Source organism: Aphelocoma coerulescens, chromosome 5 (genome assembly GCF_041296385.1).
Source record: "Aphelocoma coerulescens isolate FSJ_1873_10779 chromosome 5, UR_Acoe_1.0, whole genome shotgun sequence".
NCBI classification, from domain to species: domain Eukaryota; kingdom Metazoa; phylum Chordata; class Aves; order Passeriformes; family Corvidae; genus Aphelocoma; species Aphelocoma coerulescens.
In genome coordinates, this window is record NC_091019.1 from 51,204,186 (window position 1) to 51,222,733 (window position 18,548).

At 37.5% G+C, this 18,548-nt stretch overlaps 1 protein-coding gene across 5 annotated transcripts in view; it reads right to left on the reverse strand.

Moving 5' to 3' along the window:
* Positions 1 to 18,548, reverse strand: part of RPS6KA5 (ribosomal protein S6 kinase A5) — a 76,241-nt gene that overhangs the window by 9,968 nt on the left and 47,725 nt on the right. For 4 of the 5 annotated variants that reach the window (XM_069018069.1, XM_069018070.1, XM_069018074.1 and 1 more), the window contains 7 exons: positions 18,358 to 18,461; positions 9,543 to 9,693; positions 8,180 to 8,341; positions 6,823 to 6,948; positions 5,958 to 6,091; positions 2,775 to 2,868; positions 380 to 550 (listed from right to left, as the gene is read on the reverse strand). In XM_069018069.1, the coding sequence (XP_068874170.1) occupies positions 380 to 550; positions 2,775 to 2,868; positions 5,958 to 6,091; positions 6,823 to 6,948; positions 8,180 to 8,341; positions 9,543 to 9,693; positions 18,358 to 18,461 (942 nt within the window). Of the gene's footprint in view, positions 1 to 379; positions 551 to 2,774; positions 2,869 to 5,957; positions 6,092 to 6,822; positions 6,949 to 8,179; positions 8,342 to 9,542; positions 9,694 to 15,635; positions 15,699 to 18,357; positions 18,462 to 18,548 lie in introns of those variants that run through there. The other variant, XM_069018075.1, reaches the window with a different exon arrangement.

Consider the following 18,548-nt stretch of genomic DNA (forward strand, 5'->3'; position numbering starts at 1 on the left):
TTAACTGGAAAAGAAGCCCTGCTGAGGAAATTAAGATCAAACAAAAGGTGGAAATGTACAGGCAAAGTACCCAAGCAACCTAGCTCTGCTTATGAACTGTTTCATACAATAAATATGAAAGTGAAAAATGTCTCCAAATAGGCAAAGAATGTTTTTAAACAAGAGTAGAGATTGCCTACAGAACTAAAAATGTTTCCTAACAGTTACTTTTACCTATGAACAGAAAAATATCTACAGAATTTGCAAAGTAAAAGTGGTAACATTTTATTTAAAATACAGAAATAGAAAACTCTGTAACAAAGGCTGGAGAAACAGAGATACATCACATTCCAGACATTTAATAACTTATTGTCTAAACATGTATCTACAATCACTATACCTCAGGCTTCAGATCTCTATGGACTACTCCTACATCGTGCATATGGCTCACTGCTGAAACAAGTCTGCGCATAATGTGACTGGCTTCAGTCTCACTGAAATGTTTCTTTTTCTGAATACGCTCAAGCAATTCTCCTCCCTTCAGTAATTCCATTACTAGGAATGTGTGAAGCTGAAACAATAAAGAAAAATACAGCATGTTAGAAATTTAACATTACAAACCAACGCTCACTCAGGAGCTAGGTGCTATTCTGACAGGTTCTCAACATTTGAAAAAATAGCACTGCTGCTTGTAGCAATTTGGAAGGCCAAACAAAGCACCAAATCTCAGATGGCATGTTTTCCATCAATCTTGTTGAGACTGAAGAATGATGTCTTCCCCACGTGCACCCATATTTATTAACAAAAACACCAGCTAAATGGATAAATTTTTAGGGAGATGAAATGGCTTTACTTAGGCTAACAAGTAAAGCTGGAAAAAGCTAAACTTCTGCTGCTTAAGCCTCTTCTGATATAAAGATATATATCTATTAATATGCATAAGGAGTTGACCTCTTAAATGTTATGAAATCCTTTAAAAACACCCTGACACTTTACCTCTGATTCAAGGATTATCTAGAACTTGTGATTTTATCCCCTGCAGAGTAGTAGCCAAAACTACTCCATCATTAGAATTACATGGGACACCTTCCCAAAAATTAAAGAGCATTTTTTAAAATTAAAGAAGCAATGGGTTTTTAGAAGGTTGCTCTTTTCAAGGCCATCAATAAGCAGGGTCAAAGACATTGGCACACAGTCAATTGCAATTCAAATGTGTTGCCATTAGACAAACAGCAGACTTCATGGAACGGGGAAGTGAAGTCAGCATTCTCAAAAAGCAATGGATGTAGGCTTGCCACAGCTTCTAGCCCTTCCCTCCCCTGAATGACAGTAACAAAAAGTTGCAAGCAGAGCAAAAACTTCTGGGAAGAGGCCAAAAAATGGAATTCAAAGCAAAAGTCAGAAAGCGTACACTTTAGATACCAAAGAACACAAGCAGAGCTATGTGGACAGAAAGCAGTAACTTCTTAGAATAAGCAAGGTGTCTAGTAGTGCTTGAATGATATCCTCTGCTGCAAGCTTTCTTTATGCCTTAGGAGTAGCTGACAGGGAAATTGGAAAGGATAACGAGACTTTTTTCACTAGAAAACTTCTGGCTCATCAAGAGACTGCAACCCAATATTACATGATTGGAATACTAATGTAGAATTTGAACAAACTGATATCAGAGCAAGTTAAATACTGGAAATTATTTTTATTAAGACAAACTGCAGAAAGGTCAAAACTAGAAAATTTTCATCAGTTTTGGTCTTCAGAATATTGTCAGCAGGTAATCTGAAAGGTAACCTGGGAGCTACCAGAAGCAGCTAAAAAAACAGTGGGGGTTGATTGGTTTAGAGCAGCCTATTCAGTTGCAGAGCAGTCTGGAGAACATTTTTCTTAATTTAGTACATTCAATTTAATCAAAGGAAAGAAGTGTCCTGTTCTACACGTGTACTCATACTGTACCTATATGCGAAAAAAAGGGTTTTCTTGTTAAAAATTACAGTACAGATAGTGTATCCTCTCAACTCATTTTAGAAGCGCTCTACATGAGCTCTCTGCTGGCCCCAGTATTAACAGCTTGAGGGGGACAGACTGGGATATGTGGAGAGGCCAGAGACCCCTTGTTCCATTACAAAATCATAGACCAGAACCACAGAATAGTCTAGGCTGGAAGGGAGCTCTATAGGACATCTGGTCCAAACCCTAGCTCAAACCAGAGCCAACTTTCAATTCAGATCAAATTATGGTTTATTACATGCTGTGGAGTTTACATTACATTAAAGGAAAAAGACAAGGTATCTAAATAAACTGATCTTAATGCACTTTCAAATAGAGGCTCTATTTTCACATTTGGTAACTTGGCAAGCTATTTGGTTATCTCCATTAAGTTACTAATGTGTAGGAAAAGATGCTAGATATATAATCTTCATTTGCAACATTTCTAAATTAATTCACAAATACTATTTTAAGATTTATGATGACTCTGGGGGAAAGGTGATAACACATTTCAGTATCATAGATACAGAAATTGGGCCACAATCCCAATTGTAGGATGGTTAACAAAGACAATGAAGAACAGAACAACAAACAGAATCCAAGCCTCTAATTTTTTCACATACTGTTTTGATTTGCTAAAGTAACTGCAAGATCATTTGAATGCAGAATTTTTGCTTCATCTTCTATCATGATTAGACAAAAGCCCTAGGAAAAAAGTTGCCTCCACAGTTACAGTATGCTTAAGTCCAAAAGGTTCTTGGGAAAACACATGGCAATGTGTTTGCTAGGTGCTGATTATAGTTTCTTCAAAATACCTGGTCATGAAAAACTTCATGTAACTTCACTACATTCGGGTGTCCTTCGCAGAGTCTCAGAGCTGTTATTTCCCTCTGGGTGTTGGCTTCCATTCTGGAAAAATTGAGCAGTCATTTTGTACCAATTTTACTGAGCAAATTGCACATTCCAAGTGTTATTTTTTAACTGCTTGCAATCCAGATTTTTTTACTATTACAACCACTTGAACACAATTAAATGCATATTAAAAATAAGTGGAGAACAACTCTCCCCATAACCCTGCAATTTAGTACATTAAAAAACCCACACCCAATTCAAATACTGTTTTCAATGCAATTGCAACTTCCTACAGCAAAAGCTGATGTGATATTATAGAATAGTTTCTATCTAAAACAAACCATGCGCTTAGTCCAGAGCAATTTGACTTCACCTCTGTTACTACCAATATTTGTTAGTTCACCTTTATCTTGGCCCAATCCTATTCCATTCTTAATGGGGATAAGTACTTCCAAAATGGTATGTAAAATATGAGCTCTACTAGAAAAAGAGAAACATTGTCTATATATGAATTGTGTTATGCAAATGACCCCCAAAACAGACCATTGTAAAAATCTGAAATGGAAGAGATAAGAGACTACCTCTGGAGAAAAATCACTGCATAAATTCTCTTTCAAGTACTGAAATCTACAGCCATAAAAAGTGAAAATGGTGCTCATTATAAAAGCTGCATGAATGGTGACAGAGAAGAACATTTTTTTCCACTACTTAGATATATTGATTTATTTTTGGCAATTAATGCCTGAAAATTTTTGCCAAAACTCTCTCCAAGAAAGGCTAACCCTGTACTGACTCAGAGAACGGCTTTACAGGTAACAGATACAAACAGAATCTCTCACCACACGTGTTCTTAATTTTTGTTTGCTTTTTTTTCCCTAATTAGGATGAGAATCACAATGAGAATTCTGAGCAAGAGAATTCTGTCTTTCTTGTAGGCTTCATATAATCAACAAGTAAACTAAGCTGTTCCATCTGCATCTCTGCTGGTGAAGTTTTTTAACTGAAAGTGACTTCAGGTCCTTAAGGAATTAAAAAACCTGACTCTCAGAGTCTTTCTCCCTAAACTACTAACAGAAGGAAGTGGACCTTGGAAATAGATGAAAAAGGCATCATGAGCGTAAACCTTTGAAATTTGTATGTGGGCTTTTCGAAATACTTCCTCTCGGTAAATAGTTACCATCTCAGATTTTAAACAACCTTGTGAGAAACAAATGGGATGTTCCAGAACAGTAACTCAAGCAAGTTTACAGAGATCCACTGTTTCAGTGGTCATCAGACACACAGATAAACCTAAAATTGTTGGCTGGGGGCACGTCCAGCACTATTAAAAAGCAACACCACAGAGGAACTGTCCATCCCAGCTTTCACCTCAAGTATCATGAAAAGGTTTCCCTAGGTCTAAGATTCTGGTTTTGGGCACATTTGCCCAGTAGGAGTGAAAGACTTTGAGGCAGAGAAGGTGCTAGAAACTTCTTATACTTTTCCTTTTAGCAAGATTTACTGGTGTGCTCCCCAGAGCAATAGTATTTAGAGATTCTTATTCAAGTTGGGTTTTGGCCAACTGTTCAGCATGTGGGTTTACTGCTAACTCCAAATACTGTACAAACATGCTGAGTCTGCTCACACCCTGCAATCCTAAAAAAAATTTCAAATCTCTGTATACAGATCACTTCTTACCTTCATTTAGCCTGAGCCACCAAGATGAAGGAGAAAGAGCAAAAGAACCCGTGAATAATAAAATTTAGGGACATAATTTCTAAAAGTTAAGTTATAGGAGAAAAGTCAATACTAGTCTGCTCACTGTTATCCAGAAACAAAACACACTATCTTAAGATGAGATGGGAGCACTAACCTACAGCTCAGCCAGTACCACAGAAAAAACTTGTGAGTGTAGACACATGGCAGAGATTTCCACATTAAAATACCCAATGTCTACCACACACTACTTGTTTAAGGTCTCATAATGAGTGAAATTCTCGTAACTCCATCTTACAGGGTGAACTAGTCCACTGCAACATACATACCTAGAGTAGGATTCAGAGGCCTAAGCATAGGAAGGAAGAGCCTGCAAGATGACATCAGCCATGAAGACATCTACACAAAGGTAGTAGTCACAAGACTGATGGGAACTGGAGGACAGAGAAGACACCAACAGATGCTAAAAAATGGCACTACGTAGATGCCTATGTTTAAGTTACTGAATCCCATTTCTAGTGCAAGATAGTTTTAGGCAGGCCTCCATTAATTTAGCAGACCTCAGAAAACTAAGTCAGACACCTACACTTTGGCTTCTTGTTCTTGAACTTATCCTATTGAAAAAGCATATGATGAAACACTTAAGTCTGGTGGACAGCTTCTTCCAGAGCTTGGAAAAACAGAGGTACAGCCAAATGTCTTGGACAAGAGATCACTGTGAACTATCATTCTGATAGCAGAATAGTTCTACTTTCCTGCCAGCATTCTACAACATACTAGGGACGTACTTACTAATGAACTCTGCAAAATGAAGAAAAAAATCCATCTGCTCCTCAAAGAATCCCTTATCTTTATTTTTCTCTGGGCAGAAACTCCCAGAGATATCCATTCTGGAAGAGAACCAGACAGTACTCGTGTACAAAACAAGTCAGCTGCTTCCACTGTAGTGTTCTCTGTGGAACACCCAGGAAACAAGATGCAACTTACAATTCCATAGTCTAATTCCATTTTATACACACACACACACAATTAGATCTGAGGCAACCCACATTGCAGACCATTCTTAAAAGCAGTATCCTAGGCAATCAATTGGGCTGCCTAGGAGAAGGAGCTAGCATAAGCCTACGTTCAGTTCGCTTCAGTCTCAAGATAGAAGAGCCTTAAATCTTACTTTGTTAGGAGCAAAATCAGGGGAAATAATGGTAGAATACAACTAGGAACCAGAAAAGTACTCTCTAGGTTTCTTCTTGTGTCCCAAGAAGAATAACATTTTATTTCAAAAGACTCTCAGAATCTCTTAAAGGTCCTGCAGTAAGTGTCTGTAGATTCACAGAACAGGAAATAATTTTAAAGTTATTTTTCTACTTCCAAAAATGTAGTGAACATTATTCTACTCCATGGGTGACAGTAAGCAAAGAAAATATTTTTATTGTCTTATAGAATATTTATACCTTTTGCTAATTATTTTTACTGCATACTCTTGGCTAGTTTTCTTGTGTAAGCACTTTCGACAAATGGAAAAACTTCCTTCTCCCAATGGTTTCTCTTTCAGATCCAGTTCATAATGATGATAAAATGGAGAGTCCTGTTAGGAAACTGTCTGTATTTAGTTTTGCAGAATACTTTTAGTATACACAGTCAAAGACAAAGAGTAAAGTTCCATGAGAATTTTTTATCTACATTTAAAATTGTAAAAGAGCTCTCTTTTTAATAAAATTAATCTTACATTTTATTTAATAAAATGCATAAAAATTATTCTAACAATCAAAGAGTAAAGCTTACATTACATTAAACAAACAACCACTAAATAAATCATTACTATTACAACAGTTGAAGATACAAAATATTCAGACAAACAGGATCAAAAATGGTCATACATACATTTATCCACAAAACTATGTGCTCATTTGAGGACATCACAATAGCATGTGTTCTTATAAGGCTTCACACGAGTATACACTCTTTTGGGTAAATATAACATAGAAGGAATTATGATATTATTAAAGTAGCTTCAAAAATATCTACAATGGTTGGCTGAACAAGAACTAGCAGGAGTATTATTATTATTACTACTATACTTCAGTCTTCTGGAAAACTAGACAATCATCTCACTTTTCAGATCAAACTTCAACCACTTCTTAATAGTATCACATGAAAGATTTGATGGATCATCAGATGCTTGGATCATCTGAGGAGCCATTACAGAGAACTGAAAAATGAATGATGCCTATTTTGTAATCTGTAGCCTAGCTGCTTGGGAAGTTATACACAGTTTTAATTTAACCAAATTAATTTAGGTCTTGATATTATTATTACCTTCATCATAGCACTTCTAGCAATAGTTGTAGCTCCAGGTCGCTCATCCCCCACATAGAACTGAAAAGGATCTACTGTAGCTGCATTGCGTTTAAACAAAATAGAAGGTGCAACGAAAGAATATCCCTATGAAATTAAAACATCAGAAAAGGTTATAGCTTGATACTGTTGTACATAAACTATCATAATACATATGAAACATCAGATTTCAGAAGAATTTTTCAAAGAAATCAGAATTTTTGTATCATAGCAGAGAAATTGTAACTTTCTCTGTTCAACATGAACAGGCATCTTCCTGGAATTGGTTATATGATCCTCCACAGTTAAAGATATAACAATAATACAACAAGAATTCTAATTAATGCTACTCTGGCTCAGTTACAATTGCTTTACAATAGTGATAAAGGCTTGCACTTCAAACTAGCCAGCTTCCCATGACACCTTAAAGTTAAGGCATGAAATAGTTTGTATGTTGCAAGGTAAGCATCAAACAATTTTAAATGGATAAACAATATAAATTTTATATTAATTATGGGCCAAGTTTGAGTATCATAACAGCTGTGACTACCCCAGCAGGGTGAATCAGATGGTATTATGACATGCATAACCTGCTTGCTACAGTCACTCCAAATCTAACAAGTTCCAAAATACAATGCCACATTCCTGTACCCTAAGGATTAAGCTGTTCAAAAACAGACAATAAAAAACAAAGAAGCACAAGGAAGGGGAGAAGAACAAGCAATCCAAACTGCTGTTCACCTCTGTAGCTTTGGTACCAAGCTGACTGCATGTGAGCTGTTTCTGCCCACTTGACATCCAGACCATGCAGTCTAAGAAGAGATTGCTCTTTAGTACCATGGAGGGAACAGTAAGGAAAGCTTTGTTACCCTTCTGTATACATCAGTCTAATAACTAGAGCACTCCTACAAAACGTGGAGGACCTACTTTCAGCTCTGCAGGTAGCTCCCACTTTCCAAATAATTACTTCAACTAGCGCATAATGGGGAAATGGGTGAACTACATTGCTCTTGCTGAAGGTGGCAGCCCACGTTGATGGAGTCAAGATGACAAGACTCATAAGGTATGAAGAATCAATAAAGAACAGACTGACTTTAGTCCAGCAAGCAGGACATTCAGCTGGGAATAGAGAGACAAGGAATTTCATACTTGCAATAGGACTGTTTCCACCTTTCTCATTTTACAATTGTTAAACAAAAAGCCCTGGGAACTGGGACTAGAAATTACACAATTAATTCCAAGAACTTGGAGGCAGGAAGTAAAAAAAAAAGGCTAGCTATACATGGGGAATTGTTCAACAGTAATTTTTTTTAAAAATTAATTTGATTTCTTAAAATACCTGAAATATTCTTTCTGAAGTCTGAGGGGTTGCTGCAGGAGAGTATGTTGGATCCATTTCTGTAAACTCCTCTGCAAAATTGCTGACATCTAATTCATCTCTGATTACTGGTTTAAATGGAGCTGGTATTTTTTTGGCAGCTAAGTCCTCCCAATTCATATTCTAAACAAAAAACAGGAAAGTAAGTTGGAATTAAATGAAAATTTAACAGAAGGAGATATTGGAAAGAGAGACTTGTTCAGACACACAGTCCTAACTCTATCTGCTATTTTTCACTGGCAGATGAAAAATATTCAAATTATGCTCCACTGATTTGCTCAGGTAAAGCCAAGCAGTATCATACTTATTTGTACATAGACAAAATCCAATCAAAAAGAAAGTCAACGTAATTAAATTTAACAGTGGAGATGAGCCAAACAACTAGCGTGATGGTCCTTGAATTTCTTCCTGTTTTTCAGAATAAGCAATATTTATATTTTTGTAAACCATAGTGCATGCATGTAGTATCTTCAACTTTTCATTGCCAATTTCTATGCTTAATTATTGATGTCAGCTTTCAGAGCCCTGAGAGCATAAACCTCCAAATTCTTACTTAAAGGCATGACTAGAAAGAGGAAGCACAGAAATAGCAGTTATGAGAAAACTGCCCTGTTACTGTAAAGGAGTGGAACTGAAATTAAGTAAAGAATAGAAAGTGTTATACGATGACAAAATTTATCTCCCAAAACAAACAGTGAATTAAGGAAGTTTAACTCCATTTAACTCAACTTCAGAAGCACCATAAATACATAATTATTTTTTTCAAAGAAAGCACACAATTTTAGCTACAGTGGATGGAACACTACAGATATTGTACACAAATACAGTCTTCCTCACGGTTTGAAAGCAAATGTTAATACACTGAAATCTGAATAGAATTAAAATTAACTAAACAAGACTAAAGATTTAATTAGGCCAAGGAAAATAGAGGAGTTTGGTGAATTTTATCAACATTCAAATTTTACTAGTAATGCTAGTGGCAATCTTTAAAAAAGTCCTTTCAAAAAAACCCCAGCAGACAACACAACACAATTTCAGTGTTTTGCATTAAACCTTCTGATTTAAGCAGTGTGTCTTTTGGCTTCTTCAAGTAACTGTTAGATACAGACAATATATTAAAAACCTAGCACGCCCTTCTAATACACACAAGATCCATAACACATAAGCACATGGATATTCTTACTAAATTCAATGCCATTATTCATGCAATTAACATGTCTCTAAGCAGTTCTGTTAACAGAATAACAGAATTTCCTTCAACTTAGATTTCACAGGCACTAATGCAGAGTAAGTGGGATCTGGTGAGTTTTGTTGTTTGCTTTACCTGGAAAAAGGGATGCTGTTTGATTTCATCAGCATCAGTGGGACCACAACCTAGCCTCTTCTTGGGGTCTTTCATTAAAAGACGCTGAATTATATCCTTAGACAGAGCACTCATTTCTTGAGGATAAGGTGGCTCACTTTTTAATATTCTCCTTTAAAACAAACAAAATAACAATGTGGTAATTACTTAAAATGTTGAGAGTTAAAGATTTACCATACTAATGGAAGCATTAACATTTCACTTAAACTTCTATTGTACCCAAAAGCAGGAGTTTGACAAATATGAAACCAACCTTTTTTTAAATAAAGGAAGGTTTAAGGAATTGTGGGCATGAAACACCTCTGGAGAGATAAATTATGTAACTCAATCTACAAAAGGAGAACAATCCTCATTTCATATACTGAGCTTACTATTTAAAAGAAATCTCATAGCTGCAACAGAGAGCTCCACAAAGAAATCAACCTGATGCCTAACAGCAATCAAACCAAAAATAATTCCAATATTAAAAAGTATTAGGAAATAAAGAAAAAAAAATCCTGTATTTGAGCCATTGGAGGTTTGCCTGCACCCTCCATGTTGTGTGCAGCGCTCATGCCCTAGTCTCAAAAGATGGCACTATAACTGGAAAAGTTTTAGAGAACAGTAATAGGACTAATCAGAAACACAGAATGTGTTTTATAGGACGTTTTATAAAAAGGTTAGGACTATCCAGCTTATTGTAATGATGATTCAAGGGAGCTGTGCAGTGTTCCCCTCAAAACAAAGTAAAGAAAGTAAACAGAGACCACACCATCTTTTTCAATACAAGAACTAGAAACCATCAAGTTGTGCCAGTGGAAGTCAAAACTTTGGAAGCCTAAGCAGAATCACATTTCAATATCTAACTTTTATATCTGTAGTTCCCACAGTTCTGTATAAAGAGGTAGGCAAGTTTTCCTTCAGCTACTCCAAATCTAAATGCTGAAGCTAAGGACTCTGAAGGAAAGTAACATAGCCAAAGACATGTGAACAGGTTTAAAAGAGAGACACAAAAAGCTTTTTAGCATACAGAATCATGGAAGAGTTGAGGTTGGAATGGATCCCTGGAGGTCATCTGGTCCAACTCCCTCAGCTTAAACAGTTACCTAGAGCCAGTTGTTCACCACCATGCCCAGAAACCTTTTGAATATCTCCAAGGAGAGAGACTTCACCACCTCCTTTGGGCAGCCTGTGTCAGTACTCAGTCACACTCATAGTAAAAATGTGTTTCCTGATGCTCAGAGGGAACCTCCTGTGTTTCAATTTGTGCTCCCCAGCTCTGGTCCTGTTACTATACATCACTGAAAAGAGCCTGGTTCCCTCTTATTTGTACACTTTCTTCAGGCATTTATGTACATTGATGAGGTCTCCCTGAGCCTTCCCTTCTCCAGGCAGAAGAGCACCACCCTCCTCAGCCTTTCCTCACATTCTTGGCAGCCCTTTGCTGGACTCTCTCCAATATATCACTCTCATGCACTTGGAGAGACCAGAAGTGGAATTGAGTACTCCAGGTGTGGCCTCACCAGTGCTGAGTAGAGAGGAAGGATCATATCCCTCAACCTGACCATACTTTGTGTAAAGCAGCCCAGGATACCATTTGCTGCCTTTGCCACAAGGGCATATTGCTGGCTCATGTACAGCTTGGTGTCTATACAGCCTGATGCATACTCTCACTGTGGTGACTTCGTAAAAGGACTTACAGTGCCTCCACTAAACACAGACTGAAAGATTTTGAAGCCATGAGAGGCTGAGGCTCAAATGACAAGAGTTCATGGCAATACTAAAATCTCAACTATTACATGTTTCTTCCAGAGCTTAAGTTGATCACTGTAGGACATTCCTAAATTTTGTTGAAAGTTACTGCATGACATATCCTTTAGAGTCAGTTATCCCATGAGAAAATTTTTATCTTGAAATCTCTAGCTTCTTGGATTAGTCCAAAAATAGATGCAAACAGATTGCTTCCTAAATAATCCTGTTCTGGCAATGTGGAAGGACAGAACCAAGTTCAAAATGCACATATCCCAGGGGTCGCTTCTACTGACGCAGTATCCAATTTCAAGCAAACAAAAAGACAAAGCAAGCTAACCTCTTGGTTTAAGTAACGCTGAAAGGAGTTAGGAAAATACACTCTGAGTTTTAAGATGGTGTAGAGGTCCAGGATTGTTTTTTTAAATGACGTATGGATGATCTGCCAGTAATGGTCTAAATCACAGCCATTCTGCTAGCAGAAGTAACAGCAACCATAAGACCTCTCTTCAACTTCTGGACACATTTCACTTTATAGAAAAGGAGAAGAAAGCACAATCTTATAAAATGATTTTTCAATTAGGGATGTTAATACCAAATTTAAACATCACTAAACAAGAGTATTCTTACACTGTAGGAGTGATGGAGAAGTAAAGATTCAGTCTCTTCAAAAATCACAGTCTCAGAAAGGGGAAGCAGGTAAGGAAGTAAGAAAACCTTCCTGTTCAAGAGACAGAAGACAGGACAACCTTGATAGAAAAACCACTTTATTTACAGGAGGACCAATGAAATCTACAGTGTTTTCATAGCTTGAAAATCACTGTGGTTAGAGAAGTCTGAAAAAGCTTCTTTATCAACCTTTCTGATTAAAGAATCCGAAAGGTAAGTAGCAAAGATCCTGGAAAGCAGCAGGTTGTCTTTGGGCTCTCAGAAGCAGGAAAAGCCCCTCCAGTCAGTATTTTTTTGAAATTGATTTCTAAAGTAATGAGATTGAAACTCTGGGATGTCCTCAGAAATCAAAAGGGAAATTCTAGAGCAAGTTCTCTTCCACACACCCTAGGAACCTCCTAAACTGTTTTCCTCTCTGCTGTACTGTATTTCCAGAAGACATCCAGTACGTTTTGTACTGAGAAGTATCTTCTATCTGTTGACCTTCCATGACCCAACCCACTGCAGGAAAGGTAGCATTTTGCCATGCTTCATTACAAGGAGACTCCTGTAAGCTGCATTTATACATGCCAGTGGCTTTAATTCAGAAATACTTTTGAGGTTGACTGATATTAGAAAACACCGATGATGCTCTGGATTGGTTCACAGAAACATATTACAGAGGCAGTGAAGAATGAAGCTACCTTCTTTAGAAGTTCCAGGAACTACATAAAATTATCATGAAGTATGTGAAGCTGCATACACATTAATTAGGATTGAAGTCAAGCTGCCAGAAAAGAAAGACCAGATTGGATCAACATGTGAAAGAGCAGAAATTTGTGAAGCAGTTTGATCAAGTGAAGAGAGCCCAGTTTCACTAGTTCAACATTACTGAAGGGCTGTACTGACAGTTAAGTCACTCAAGGCTCTAACAGTAGCCCATACAGTGTTCAGAGGAAGGAAGCTCGCATGTATCAACATCGTTTTTGGGATGCATATGCTTCTGTAAAGAAGCGATGGCCTTTAGCATTAATGACACTTTTCTCAATCACCACCATTCTTTTGTACATTTCGTGTTTTTATGGGGTTGTCCACATTGTTCATGGAAGCGATCCAGTAACAGTGACAGAAGCAAGCAGGAAGAATTAAGTATCCCAAGTGGCAATTGGGAAAGCTGAAGGAATACTCTGCTGTATTTATTGCTTTTCATGGCCTGGTATAAGCCCTCTGAGCAGCAGCAAGCTGAGACTACCCGGCTGATGAGAGAACTCTGGCTGTACTGAACACTCAGAGAAACCACCCGTTGAAACCACCCCATTGACCCCATAGGTCAAAAAGTTTAATACTTTGAAGTCATGAATCATTTCCATCTTACCCTTCTCTATGGCAGACTACGCAGAACTAGAAGTAACCCTACTGGTATTGTTTTTCAGGAACTTGAGCTCTGATGAGTTTTCTCCATAAATACTGCAGACCAAGAACACACATGATAATGCAAAGGACACACTAATGGATGATAAGGAAGAAAAGGAGGTGCTTAATCTAATTCTACAGTGCCCTGAGAATTGTGTGCCTTATGGTGATGTATGATGATAGTCTATTCCCTGATCCTCTGCTTTATGCCCAAAAATGGGCGCTGTATTTTTAAGGTGGGTGCAGAGGAGGAGGGAGCCTTGGGCTCTTCAGGGGTTTTTTTCAAAGCCTCACTCCCCCAGGTGTCCAGAGTGCCTTGAGGTCTGTTTTTTTTGCTCGGCTACCTTGATTTTTCTGTTAGCCCAGGCAAGAAGTTTTTTCCCTTTCCCTGGCCTTGGACAAGCTGCAACAGCAATCCTTTGGCAACTTTTCCAAGGTAAACTGGACAGTTAGTTTAATTCTGAGACCAGAGATAACAGGACCTGCAGGACAGGAGTCAGTCAGGACCAGCAGGAGTAGAGGGGCCACTCTGTCTCAGCCCCAGACCTCAGAAAATCTGAGCCGGTGAGAGAAAGCACACCAACCCCACCCGTTTCATCTGCTGTGAAGAGGGGACCAATGTCAGAGAGTCACGTTCCCACCTGTTTGCCCAAACTGTTGTTTGAATCTCCTGGTTTTTAGGTGTTTTGTTTTGTTTTTTTTTCCCTGAGGGAGAAGCTGCTATCTTCTACTAGTAGGTAGGTAGGTGGCGAGCCGGTGGGTTTTTTTTCTCTTTCCCTGGAATTTTGGGTTTTTGTTCTAGTCAGGGGGGGTAAGGTCTGACAGTTTAATATCTAGCATTTATTTACCTTTTTCCCATGCCCTTGTGGGCATTCCATTTGTCAATAAACGGTTGAGGTGGTTTTTTTCTCACTTTCATCCACTAGCATTCATTTCCTATTGGCTGGAAGGGATCGTTGGAACCCTTTTTAAAGGAGGTGACTCATTCCAGAGTGTTTTCTCCTGAACTGGTCTCTAAACTGAGGCATTGTGTTACAAGCATCATCAAAAAGATGCATGTCCTTCTGCATGTACAGGGAACAAGAGAAAGCAACCCCAGGCTGTAACCTTGTTAAAGGGCAAATGGACAAGACTTCCAAAGCAGAGTTTTCACCTTCGTATTTGAGAATGACCCTGTCACCTCAGAACAAGTCATGCTAAACTCCTTGTTCTTTTATTCCAATTTGGAGCAGTCAGATACGTATGTGTATCCCTGGTCCTAGGCAAGTCAGAAACTTTGCTGCAATACTTAAAACTTCCTTAAAACCATCTGTTTTACTGAATGGTTGAATGGATCTATAGGCAGAGTCACTGGTGCACTCTGATGCGCATGTAAACCTACAAATGCTGTACATTATAGACAGGCAGCTATAAGCTCTAGGAAAAAATACCAGAAGACATCATGCAAATTAGAAGTCAGATTTAATGACTGTTCCATCTTTTAAAAGCTCTCTTAATCACTAGAGTCCTCACAGGCACAGATTAAAGAAGGAAATCAATAAAGAAGGGCATCCCAGTATACAGCTGTTATGCATCTTGCCAACAGCTCTGTGAAGAAAAGGTTTCTTGCAGGATCATAGATGAATCTAATAGATTGTCAAATTTCAGCTGTCCTCCGTGAAGTTTAAATAAAGTCTAACCAACTACATCAAACAAAGACCCCAGGCTGCTACTAGCGTTAGTATGCCAATATGGCATCATATACTTCTAGAGATTATTTTATAGATCTATAGATGTGTACAAATGGAAAAAAAATATAGGTTTCTATCTATTCATAATCCCAAAACTGGTAAGATTTTCTAGGCTGCTGCACAGCTGCAAACTAATACTCCAAAACGTTCCTGCTCATTTAAAATCCTTTACATGACAGGACCCTCAAAAGTCAGCCCCCTAAAATGGATGTCTGTCTTTCAATTCAGCACTACAAATTACTCCTAGTCAAACTGAAAATACTGGGTGTGTAATCAATCCCAGCCCTTGCCTCTGCTTTTGCAGGATGAGTCTTATCCCTGGCTCTGCAGCAATATAAGCTCAGAATTCTCAAAAAATCAAAGGAAGATGTGGGAACAAGGGAAAAGAAAGGGGAGAGGGTGTACTAGAAAAGGAGAGATATTGGAGTAGCTATGTGAATTTTTTTTTTAATTTAACAGTTTAATAACCCGTAATACCAAGCATGTGAACAAAGAGTCTTCAGAGACAGAGATGTAAGGTAAAGTATGCACTTACTTAAGTTGCATTTTCCATGAAAGAGAAGTCCACAGTGTTGTCAAAAAGATTATGATAAAAGAACAACCCAATTTCTCATCAGAAAGAGAAAAAAAAATATAGAAACTACACATTATTTCTGACACAAGAACTGCACTCTCCATTAGAGAGATATTTTAGAATAAAGTTTCATGCCTAGATTTAACACCAGACAGCCATTGTGCCACACAAAGGAGTAATATGATCTAAAAATATCTAAGGTTACTTCCTACCTAGGTGAAATAAAAAAAGGACCTGAACCCATTTAGAAGACTTTTTTTCCCTAAACTCAGAAAAATAAAAGGCCATGGAAACCATGCTTTCAAGAGCTTGTGAGCAAGTAAAAAACTGAATTCTCTAAGTCTACTGCAATTGGCAAGTTAAAGCATATTTAGGTTAACCAATACAATTTCTGGTTAGAACAACTTTGCTATCAAGAAAGAAATTTGTACCAACTCATATCTCTGTACCAGTGCCAGTAGCTTCATGATCAGTGGCAACTCTCAATATCTGGTTTCTGTTCTGCCTGCTTTACTCTATCCTCAGGGAAAGCTCCAAACACACTCCTGTTGCTCCCAAAAGCATGCAGCAGCCACCATTCCCCAAAAGGTCCCACACAACTCAGTGCAGCAGCCAGGGCAGCAGCACTGTTCTCATATGCTCTTCAAAGGAGGATAACATTCATGACAAACTGCAAGCACACAAAACTGAAGTCATCCAACACAGAAATTGCTATCAATGGAAAGGGTTCAGAAATCAGTGGGTCTTAGGAGTATAGAAGTAACACAAGACAGATGAAATCAAGTCAGAAATGCAGTCATATAGCCGGAAATAAAAAGATTTCAACTGTAAACCAGAGGGTTGAAAGTGATAGAAGAGGAGAAGGAATTAGATCTATCAGACCACCATTGGCATCAACAAGAGGAACCCAAGAAAAAGAAAGAAGTATTTTTTTGTTCAGATGGTAAATTCTTCCTTCCTCTAAACAAGATCCTCTTGAAACATCAACAAGAATAAATTGTCTGTATGTAAGATAGAACAACACAAGCTGAGTTAAGAAAAGGCTTTTTCAGGAAACAGGAAGACCAGGGAACATCTTTAATATAGGAAACTGTAAGAATTTAACTTCTAAATTTATCAAAATAAAAGCTGAAATACTACAGGACTGCTGTCTATAAATGTGTAGCATAAACACCCACCAGAACAAAAACAGACTGAGCAGCAATACAGTAAACTTGCCACAACTAAAGATCAGAAAATAAGTTATTAGGTGTCAGAGGACAGATGTTAACAACCTTGCAGTTACTCAAATTATCAGAAATATTATCATCTTAAAGAGCACATAAGGGCCTACCAAGTCAAGTCCTGTAGAATACATAACAAAAAAGTTTCCCAGTTTTTGGGAAACTATATCTGTAAAATTCAGTTCAAAGTTCTCTCTAAAAAAAACATGTTACTCCTTCAGAGTCCATCTAGTAAATCTTGGAAATCAAAATAACCAAATTCAGCCATGGCATAAGCAAATAGTCAGCCAAACTCCTAACCTTAAATAGGCGAGAACGAGATAACTGAAGTTTTAACTGCAATATAATGACCAAGATGGTGAAGTCCCGAATTTTGTTTTGTTAATGGACTCGCCTCTCCCCTGTATTTTTTCTAGTGACCCTCCAAGTTTCCTGCTCTGGTAGAGAAGTAAAAACCAATACACAGGCCTCCATTTCCCAAGAAATTGCCTGAATTTATAACGTAAGTAAAATAAATTATCTAAATAACTGAGGTATGTTCTATCATCCATTACAACCTTAAATATCAAGTGATTTTAGGTGAGGGTTAGAAGCATGACAATACCTTCCAACAGAAGCAAGACAATTCTTATTTTGGGGACTGGACTTACAAGCTCATTTTGACAGCAGTTAGTAATTTGAGCAATTGAAGACCTCAACTTCTGCTCCAAAAGAAATCCAGTAAAAGGAAATGTTTGTTTTGGGAGAGATTTCAGTTATGTGTTTTGGGGAAGCTTATTGGTTTGTCTTTTTAAAATGTTCCAGTTTTTTTACACAGGTACTGAAAACAAACCTTTAAAGTGTAGAGGTTACTGAACATAACAAAAAGTTTACGTGTAAAAGGTAAGAATGGTATAGGTTATTTCATTTCTGTAAGTATCATACTCATTTCTTCTCAGTTATGCAAGTGGGCCTCACAAAGATCACTTACTTTGTTTCATGTTATACACTAATAAAATAAACATTATTTGTAACAAAAAGGTAGGAGTAGGGGACATTCTGACACTTTAAATCTGCAGTCTGCCAGAGTGACCTAGCAAGAGCTGATTTAAAAAATACCTCTAGCTAAAGATATCTCTAATGTATTAAAATTTTGAATGTGATAACTCTATTTACATACAATTTGATATTTCATTTGAATTCCTCTTCAACAGTAACCATGCAACAGGTAAGTATCTACAAAGCTATGGTTCCAGTGTAGTTTAAACAAAACAGGTTTTTTGTAAAAGTTGGTTCTATTAGCTAATAAAACCTATCTGCTTTCAGATGTCATTCTATTAAACAGAACTGGAGCGCATAAAATGTTACCATGGCAGCACTTTCTTCCTAAATTTTAAATTAACAAACTCTTATAAAACATACATTACAGTCTAAGGATCATCTATTAGCAAGCATACATACTTCACTGCTTTGAATCTTACCTAGAAATCTCTGCTTGGGAATTCTTCTCTCCGTCGACTGTAAATGGTGATGCTCCAGTTAATAATTCATACATAAGAACACCAACACTCCACCAATCGACAGCCTAGAGAACAACAATAATTATGTATGTTATGATACACTGAAGTAAAATTGTTAACAAAAGAAGGAACAAAACAATTCGCTTAGAAAG